Genomic DNA, 10,564 nt, shown 5'->3' on the forward strand with positions numbered 1-10,564 from the left:
TTATTTAGCAATGAACTCTGCCAAAGCATTGGAACATATTATGAGTCAAACAGTAAAACTGGCAGTTGCATGAAATGGGTATGCCAGTGCCAAGTATGGCACATGCATTTAAAAAAAATAGTGAGGAGTTATTTACTGCTTGTCACTGCAATAATAACTGCAGTTAACACAGTATACCATTTTGTTCCTTATCTAAGTTATCTAACTTTCTATATTTCAGTTATCATTCTTATGTCATTGGATTTGTTGTGCCAAATCAAAAGGAACTAACTGAACTAGCTCGAAAGAAAGGACTTAAAGGGACTTGGGAGGAGCTGTGTAACAGTTGTGAAATGGAAAATGAGGTACTTAAAGTGCTTTCCGAAGCTGCTATTTCAGGTGAGTATTCGGTTAAACTGATAGTAAGAACTGAGATGGGAAGAGAGTACTTACATGCATTCAACCTGTTTTAAGGTTTAGGGTTCATCACTTTCTGCTCAGAAACCATTTCTACCATTAGTATATGGAAGAGTAAACTTATCAGTCCGCCATTCAAGCCCTGCTACACAAATTTTCCTCTCCCACCAAACTGATGTACATGTATCTTGAATGTTCTTGTCTCTGCAACCTTTGCTTTCTGGGTTGACCCTTTCTCTTTTCTCAGCTGTTCTTCAAGGCCTTGCCCAGTTTCCTGGCCACACTAGCCCATAGTGATCAGGCCAGAACTCCTTTTGAAACTTTATACAATGTTAGAGTACTGGTAGTTGGTTGTACTAATAGCTTCATAACCATTTTTGGTGGGGTGAGGGGTGCCCAAGACTAGTTTAATATTTTTGGTTTAATCAAAACATCTGTGTCTTTTGAGTTGTTGGGTCAAGCATAAAACAAACATGAATTATTTTTTATTTTTTATTTATTTTTTTAAGAGACAGGGTCTCTTCTGTTGCCCAAACCGGAATACAGTGACACAATCATAGCTTATTGCAACCTTGAACTCCCAGGCTCAAGCGATTCTTCACCCCAGCCTTCCAAGTAGCCAGGACTACCAGTGCATGCCACTATGCCAAGCTAATTAAAAAAAAAATAATAATTTTTTTTTTATTTCGTTGTTGAGACGAGGTCTCACTGTGTTGGCCAGGCTGGTCTTGAACCAGCCTGGCTCCAGCGATCCTCCCAACTTAGCTTCCTGAGTACCTGGGACTACAAGCATGTGTCACCATGCCAGGCTCCAGCATTTACTTTTTAGTCTCTTCACATTTCAGTAATGTCAGATTCCACTCAGTCTTTTAAGTCAGCCCTGTGGTACATGCCTTACTGGTTTTGCTCATAGTGTATATTCCTTTGGAAACCACTCCTGAAATACTTTTAATCTTTGAAGACTCAAACCTTGTGCATTATTTCTATGTTTACTTTTACAAGTTAGAGTTAATACATCTTTTTTTACTCCCAAGGCACTTTATGTCTTTAATTTTGCGTATTTCTTTCTTTTATTGTAGTAAAAATCTCATAACATTCAATTTACTGTCTTAACATTTTAAGTGTACAATTCAGTAGTGTTTAGTGTATTTACATTATTGCACAACTGATCTTTAGAACTATTTCATCTTGCAAAACTGAAACACTATACCCATTACACTAATTCCCCTTCCCCCTCTCTCCCTTCCCTCTACCTTTTTACTTTCTGTTTCTAAAATTTTGACTACTTGAGGTACTTCATACGTGTGGAATCATACAGTATTTATTCTTTTGTAACTGACTTATTTAGTGTAGCATATCTTCAGGTTTATTCATATTGTACCATGTGATAGGATTTTTCTTTTTTAGGGTGCATAATATTCCATTGTATGTATATTGCACATTTTCTTTATCCATTCATCTATGTTTGGACATTTGTGTTGCTTCTACCTCTTGGGTATTGTGAATAATGGTGTGATGAACATAGATGTGCAAATATGGCTTTGAGATGCTGCTTTGAATTATTTTGAATGTATACCTAGAAATGAGATTGTTAGATCCTATGGCAGTTATTAATACTGTATTTAATTTTCTCAGGAAACTCTGTACTCTGTTCCATAATGACTATTGATTTACATTCCCACCAACAGTATTAAGGGTTTCCATTTCTCCACATCCTCACCATTTGTTATGTATATATTTTTTTCTAATATCCATTCTAACAGACGTGAAGTGATACCTCATTGTGGTTTTTGATTTGCATTTCTCTTTTTATTAGTTACGTTGGGCTTCTTATATATACTTGTTGGCCATTTACGTATCTTTTGCAGAAAATTGTCAATTCAAGTCCTTTGCCCATTTTAAAATCAGGATCCCCCCCAACCTCACCCCTGTAGTTAACTTGTACAAGTTTCTTATAAATTCTGATTAGTCTGTTCTCACACTGCTATAAAGACATACCGGAGACTGGGTAATTTATAAAGGAAAGAGGTTTAATTCACTCACTTCTGCATGACTGGGGGAGGCCTCAGAAAACTTATTATACAATTACGGCAGAAGGGGAGAGGGAGAGAGAAGCAAAGCCACATCTTACATGGCGGCAGGCGAGAGAGCAAATGAAGAGAGAGACCCTAAAACCGTCAGATCTTGTGAGATCTCACTCACCATCACGAGAACAACATGGGGAAACCGCACCCATGATCCAATCACCTCCCAACAGGTTCCTCCCTTGACATGTGGGGATTATGGGGATTATAATTTGAGATGAGATTTGGGTGGGGACCCAGAACCAAACCTTATCAGGACATTGCATTTATTTGTGTCTTTTAAAATTTCTTTTAGCAACATTTTGTAGTTTTCAGGGTGCAAATCTTTCACCTCCTTGGTTAGGTTTATTCCTAAGTATTTCATCCTTTTTGATGCTACATTAAATGGTATTGTTTTCTTAATTTCTTTTTGAGAACAGTTACTGTTAGTGTATAGACATGCAGTTGATTTTTCATGTTGATTTTTTTTTATCCTGCAACTTTGCTGGAATCTTTATTGGTTATAAAGGTTTTGTGTGTGTGTCTTTAGAGTTGCTACATATAATCTATTTTCTTATTGATCTTCTGATTGTTCTACTCATAAATGAAAGTGGAGTATTGAAGTCTCCTGCTATTATTGTATTGCTTTCTATTTCCCCCCTCCAGTTATGTCAGTGTTTGCTTCATATATTTAGAAACTCAAGTTATGTGTATAATTGTTATATCATCCTGGAGAATTGACTCTTTTATCATTATATTATAATTAATGTCCTTCTTTGTCTCTTGTGACAATTTTTGTTTTAAAGTCTTTTATTTAAGTATGGCCATCCCCTTTAGGTTCTTATTTTCATGGAATATCTATTTTCATCCTTCACTTTAGGCTATGCATGCCCTTAGATCTAGAGTGTGTTTCTTGTAGATGACATATACTTGAGTCTTGTTTTATATTCAGTTGGTCAATCTGTATCTTTTAATTGGGCATTTAATCAACATTTACATTTCAGGTAATTATTGATATGAAAGACTTTTCATTTCTATTTCCATTTTGTTAACTATTTTCTGTATATCTTGTAGCTTTTCCTCTCTTGCTGCCTTCTTTTGTTTTGTTGATTATTTGTGTGTATAATTACATTCTTTGATTCCCTTATCTTTTTTCTTTGTGTATGTTCTATAGACATTTTCTTTGTGGTTGTCAATGCAGTTACATAAAACATCTTAAAATTATAACAGTCTATTTCAGTTTGATAACAGCTTAATCTTCCATCTCATATAAAAACTTGACTCCTTTATCTCTGCTACTCCCTCAAAAAAGACCTTTTTATTGTATAGTCATTAATATAGATTCATAATTACTTTTTATGTCTTTGGTTTTTAAATTCTGTACAGATTTAAATGTGACTTATGCACCTATATCAGATTACTGTCAGAATTCTGTATTTGCCTGTGTATTTACCTTTACCAAGGAGTCTTGTAGTTTATTATGGTTTTGTGTTACTGTTTGTTTTCATTTTGCTTTAATTTGAAGTATTAATTTTTGTAGGGCAGGTCTAGTGGTGATAAACTCCCTCTACTGTTGTTTATCAAGGAGTCTTAATTTTTCCTTTATTTTTGAAGGACGGGTTTAGGTTACAGTGTTCTTGTTTGGCAATTTTTTTTTCTTTCAGTATTTTGAATACTACTACTTTCTAATCTGCCAGCTTTCTGCTGATAAATGATAGTTCAGTGAGAGCTTTCTTGTATGTGATTAGTCATTTTTCTCTTGCTGCTTTCAAGATTTTTTGTGACTTTTGACAGCTTGATTACAAGTGTGTTTTGGTGTAGTTCTCTTCCTAGTAGAGTGTTTTGAGCTTCTTGAATTTATACTCCCATTTCTCTTCTCAGATACAGGAAGGTTTTGGCCATGGTATCTTCAAATAGGCTTTGTGCTCCTTTCTCTCTTCTTTTTCTGAACCCCTATAGCGAGCATTTTCCACTTGATGGTGTCCCATTCATTCCTTAGGTTCTCTTCATTTTTACATTTTTGCTCCTCTTACTCATTTCAGAAGTCCTGTCTTTGAGTTCATAGATTCTTTTTTCTACCTGATCAAGTCACTGTTGATCCTCTAGTGAATTTTTCAATCCATTTATTGTATTTAGTTCCAGAATTTCTATTTGGTTCTTCATTTTAAAAAAATTTCTTTCATTTATATTTTCATTTTGTTCATGCATTGTTTTCTTGTTTTTTTTTTTTCAGGTGTCTATCTGTACTCTCTTGTAATTCATTGAGCTTTCTTATGACAGTTATTTTGAATTTGGTAATTCATCTATCTCCATGTCTTTCTGTGGTTTATTTCTGGAGGTTTAATTTGATCTTTTGATAGCCTATGTTTTTCTATTTCTTTGTATGTCTTTATTTTTGTTGGGATGTCAGCAATTTGAAAAATCAACTACCTTTCTCTGTCTTACAGTCTGCTTTTGTATTGAGAGGACTTTGTCCAGTCAGCCCTACTACCAGTTCTAGAGCCAGCCATCCTAAGCCTTTTCTGAGGCTGTGTCCTTTTTGGGTTTGTCGGGTACAATCTAATTCAAGAGATCTGCTGGTTTCTACTCAGGAGCTCCCTCTGGTGTCTGTCTGTGATATTGTGGCCTCACGGGTGCTATAGTTAGCCATGGTACTGGTACTGGAGCTCTACCTAGTGTCTGTGATACTGCAGCCTCTGGTGCATGTTAATCTTTGTTCTTGACAGTTCCCAACCTGGTGCCCTATTCCTGTTATTTAGATTCAGGAAAGACAGAAGCAAGTTCCTTGCACCACAGAAGTCAGAATATTGGGTGTATGTTCCACTCCTCCTCTTCCCTAGGGAGAAGTCAGAAGTTAGGGATTTCTTCCTTATTACTTTGTACTGTGCTGAGGGGAGAGCCTTTGGCAAGCGAATGCCTTGCATTTTTCTATCAGCCTTTGATGTGGTTGGTTTCCTGCTGTACTGGAGTGCAGGAACCTCTTAACTGGTTTCTGAGTTTCTTACACAGGCAACAAATAGGCCCATATAGCATTGTTAAATCCATGTTTCTGTAGAGGAAGGAGAGACCGTCTTTTCCTGTATTGTCATCTTGCTGACATCACTCCTTAACACATTTCTTTTGTGTGTCATATGGCTAGCTGTTTACCCATTTCCCTTTGTTAGATTGCATGCCACTTGAGAGCAGAAACTCGTCATTTTTTATATTTTTAAAAGAATGTTTAGTAAAGCACTTTACATGTAGTAATAGGTGTTTAATATTTGTTGAACGAATGCTTAGAAAAATGAGTCAGTCCTAGTGATGACATACGGTTTTTCAAAACTACATCTGCCCCTTAATCTCCTTTAAATGCTTTGCTTTCTTCCCTTCCTTTCTCCCTACATTTGCACTCTCATGAATCTCCTGAGTATTAGGCAATATGTTAGGAACACAATAGTGAGCAGGCATTCTGTCTCCACATAGCTTGTAGGGAATATCCTGGTTCAGTGACATAATTTGTCTTAAACATTATTATTTTTAATTTCTGAAGTAAATGTGCTCTGTATAATAAATTCAAAGAAAACAAATAGATGTAAAGGAAAAAGTGAATTTCCCCATTTCTTTTCTCCTGGATACCGGGCTCTAGAGGCGTGAAGTTTATAGCTTGGTGTATGTATCCTTCTCACGTCTAGGTGCATATAAGTTTATGTGGCCGGTGCTGGAACTTGTCTTTTTTTTTTTTTTTTTAAACCTAACATTATGCATTTATGCTGCATATATGACAGTGGTCACATAAGATTATAATATCATATTTTTACTGCCTTTTCTATGTTTAGATATGCTTAAATACACAAACACTTAAGCATTGTGTTACAATTACCTATGGTATTCAGTACAATAACATGCTGTGCAGGTTTGTAGCCTAGGGCCCATAGGCTATATAATGCAGCCTACATGTATGTATATAGTAGGCTATACCATCGACATTTGTGTAAGTTACACTGTGTTGTTCCCATGATGGCAAAACTGCCAAGTGATGCATTTCTCAGAACATATCCCTGTCATTAAGAGATGCATGACTGTATTGGATACCCTATTGGATACCTGTTGGATACCCTATTGGATATCCTATTAGATATCCTGTTGCCCAGGCTGGAGTGCAGTAGCACAATCATAGCTCACTGCATCTTCAGATCTCCTGGGCTCAAGTCATCCTCCCACCTCAGCCTCCTGAGTAACTGGTATTATAAGTGTATGCCACTATACCCAGCTCCTATTTTTTATTTCTATTAAAAATTTTTTAAAAATTATTTATTTTAGAGACAAGACAGGGTCTCACTATGTTACGCAGGCTGGGCTCAAATTCCTGGCTCAAGCGATCTTCCTGCCTGAGCCTTCAAAGTTCCTGGGATTACAGGCATGAGCCATCGTTTTCAATGATAGAATTATGTTCTGTTTTGTCCCTCTATCATACTTTATTTAGCTCATTTTCCTCTTGGTGGGGACTTGTTAAGTAGTTTCTTGTTTTACTTACGTTAGTATTTTGAGGAGTGGATTCTTTAGAAGTGACATGCATGGTTCACTTGTTGGTTGTGCATTTTGATGGGTACTCAAAAAGTGGGGAAGTGATACCATTTGCTAAGAACTTAAATACATTTTCTTTTTTTTTAAATCATCTTAGCAAGTCTGGAAAAGTTTGAAATTCCAGTAAAAATTCGTTTGAGCCCTGAACCGTGGACCCCTGAAACTGGTCTGGTGACAGATGCCTTCAAGCTGAAACGCAAAGAGCTTAAAACACATTACCAGGCAGACATCGAGCGAATGTATGGAAGAAAATAATTACTCTCTTCTGGCATCAGTTTGCTACAGTGAGCTCAGATCAAATAGGAAAATACTTGAAATGCATGTCTCAAGCTGCGAGGCAAACTCCATTCCTCATATTAAACTATTACTTCTCATGACGTCACCATTTTTAACTGACAGGATTAGTAAAACATTAAGACAGAAAACTTGTGTCTGTCTCTTCTTTCATTTTCCCCGCCACCAACTTACTTTACCACCTATGACTGTACTTGTCAGTATGAGAATTTTTCTGAATCATATCGGGGAAGCAGTGATTTTAAAACCTCAAGTTTTTAAACATGATTTATATGTTCTGTATAATGTTCAGTTTGTAACTTTTTAAAGTTTGGATGTATAGAGGGGTAAATAGGAAATACAAGAATTGGTTATTTGGGGGCTTTTTTACTTACTGTATTTAAAAATACAAGGGTATTGATATGAAATTATGTAAATTTCAAATGCTTGTGAATCAAATCATTGTTGAACAAAAGATTTGTTGCTGTGTAATTATTGTCTTGTATGCATTTGAGAGAAATAAATATACCCGTACTTATGTTTTAAGAAATTGAGATCTTGTGAATATATGCCTGTCAGTGTCTTCTTTATATATTTATTTTTTATTAGAAAAAATGAAGTTTGGTGATGCATGAAACAAAATAGCAAGAGAGGGTTATAGTTTAATAGTAAGGGAGATAACACAGCACATGTAGCACCAGTTGATAATTAGTCTCTAGTAGCTTACTATCAGAATGTTCAATGAAGTCTTCTATTCAGCTGTCGAAACTAGAAAATGTCCAAACTTAAGTGGAAGCAATTCTGAAAGAGAGGATAGAGTTTAAAAGAGTATATAAAGTTATTCTTTGAATATTTCATTGCCTATATGTACATCGAGTTATCTATATTTATAAACAAATTAGTCATGGAAAATTATTCTATCCCAAAGTCTCCTTTTAGTCTAGATAATCATATATCTCATTTGAAAATTAGTATTTTTCATAGTTTGCACTGATGCGTGTATGGATGTGTGTGAGAGAGTCAGTGGTAGCTTATTTAAAAAGCACCTTATCCTTTCTACCATAACCTTTCTACACTAGAAAATGAAATAATTTAGAATGCATTTGATAATAGCATTCTCACTAAGATACATGAAAATTTAACTTTATAACCATGTGAATTAAGATTTAATTTATAGGTTTTGATGTCAGTGTTGAAATTGTTTGTGATTCAGAAACATTGCTTGTGTGATACATAGTAAGTCTCTTCATATGTTACTGCTTGTCTGTTGTTATTTCTGGATTATCAAAAGCAATAGTACACCAATTAAAATATGCTCAAATCAGGCGTTAAATCGTAGGCACCACATTTTTCATGTCAGACTAGTTATTTTCTTGATTCTCAGTTACTGTAGGCATCAAAAGGCAGTAAAAAGAAAAAAAAAAAAAGATGAACCTAGGTCTGTGTAAAGTAAGGGGAGTGTTTGGAGCAGCCAGGACTATGTAGTGTGTGTTTGGTCACATCACAAGCATCCTATGTGGAGACATTACAATACAGTGTTTGTTTTGTTTTAAACTTTTCTTGTATTCTTGTATATTTGTATTATGTTTTGAATGCTTTTCTCTTTTCATAATTAAATATTAATGTTTGGGATAACTGCCAAGAAGAAGTAAAAATATTAAATGGAACTTCTATATGAGGATGTTGTGATCTACAAATTAAATCTTGGTGGGTGGAGAGAATTTGTTTCCGATGCCTTGTCTTTAGAATAATTGTTTGCTTTCAGATGATTGAAAAAGGAGATTGTATCTAGGAAAAAAGTGTTAATGCTTCAAAGGAGAGATACTGATAATTGTGACTTGAGTAGCTGATCACTGATTGAACCATCTAATGATGCAGGCTTAAACTTTATCTAGTTTGGTTTGTTTTCCCATATGAAGTTTATAATTCCTTTCAGTCCTAAAATGTCAGTTGGCAGGTGTCAGATGCCACAGTAGAACATGAAATTAAGTAAGTAGAGTCCCCTTTTCAACAAATTTCTCTGTAAGCAAAACTATCTTTAGTGACTTATAATATCCTCTAAAATTACCCTTTCAAGAGGAAAAAATTGTTCAATGAAAAAAACCACCCAATTATGACTCATATAAGAAACACTGGTTTAACCAGGAGGTACTTGGGGAGGAAAACTTCAAGGAATTTCAAATTGCTAAATCTAGTACAAATATTTGACAACAGGATATAGATCTAAAAGAATGGCTCTTAAGAACTATTGTTTACTGGGAATAAGCTAAGCTGTGTGAAGAATTCGTAAACATTTCATGTTCCAGTAAGTTTAGCAGCTTATAGCAAAGACTGGTGGCCACCTCCATTTTTCTCCCACCCGTCCTCCACTGACATCTTTCTTAGCAGAAACTGCATTAAAAAGTTTTTGCTGTCACAGAACAAACCTTGAAGTAATATCTACTTTCTAAATACTACTTTGCTTTTCACTAGTGGATTTGATATTTGTAATGTTCTCTAAAGCTTGCAACTTTTTCAGCAACGTTTAAAAATAGATTAACCTGTAATAACTTATTTGTTTGCTGCTAAAATACTCAAGATTTTACCGTTTTTAGTCCCTGTGATACAACTTTGAAAAATTTTTAAGAAATCTCTGATGTGTGGGCTCCTTTTTTTCCATAAGAATTATGTACATCTGTGATGTTTTACAGGGGGATCCACTTTTAAACAGTGTACATATTGGACCACACTGAAATGTCGTATATCCTTTCTCTACTTAAAATTGGTTATTTACTGTGAGTTCATTTCTGATGTATTCTTGGTTGTTGCTGTTTTCTGCCTGAAGACATGTAAATCATAAAGAGCTACATGGTATGGACTATTTATTTGTAATTTGACATGAAGTTTGAAGAATAAAGATATATAAAAATTGAAGTTTCTGATATTAAAGCTGTTAATATATTGGGTTTTTTTTTTTTTTTGGTTTTGTTTTTTAGGAAAAACTCTTTCCATAAAAGTGAAACTTTAATTGACATTCCTGAAATACTTGTTGAAGAAGGAGTTTGGGGAATTTTCCATCCTGGCCTAACAACCTAACACCCTAACCAAAGGAAAACTTTTTATTCTAGAAGTTCTGTTAATAATCTACTTTGTTTCCTAGCCTTTGTATGTTCTAAGTTTTCCCTAACCCTTTCTGAATTCCTCCTTTCCATTCCTCCTCTTTGGTTTTGACTGCCCAGAAGATATACTGTCAGCATTTAAAATTCCAAAATACTCATACAGCATAAAAT

General features: G+C 35.0%; 1 protein-coding gene across 4 annotated transcripts in view; it reads left to right on the forward strand.

The window, feature by feature from the left end:
• The window catches only part of ACSL3 (acyl-CoA synthetase long chain family member 3), an 82,019-nt gene extending 71,811 nt beyond the window's left edge, over nucleotides 1-10,208 (forward strand). For all 4 annotated transcript variants that reach the window (XM_025404170.1, XM_025404171.1, XM_025404173.1 and 1 more), the window contains 2 exons: nucleotides 221-378; nucleotides 7,120-10,208. In XM_025404170.1, coding sequence (XP_025259955.1) covers nucleotides 221-378; nucleotides 7,120-7,277 — 316 coding nt within the window. In that variant the 3' untranslated portion in view covers nucleotides 7,278-10,208. The remainder of the gene's footprint in view (nucleotides 1-220; nucleotides 379-7,119) is intronic.
• The last annotated feature ends 356 nt before the right edge of the window (nucleotides 10,209-10,564 follow it).

This window comes from Theropithecus gelada, chromosome 12, assembly GCF_003255815.1.
Source record: "Theropithecus gelada isolate Dixy chromosome 12, Tgel_1.0, whole genome shotgun sequence".
Taxonomy (NCBI): Eukaryota; Metazoa; Chordata; class Mammalia; order Primates; family Cercopithecidae; genus Theropithecus; species Theropithecus gelada.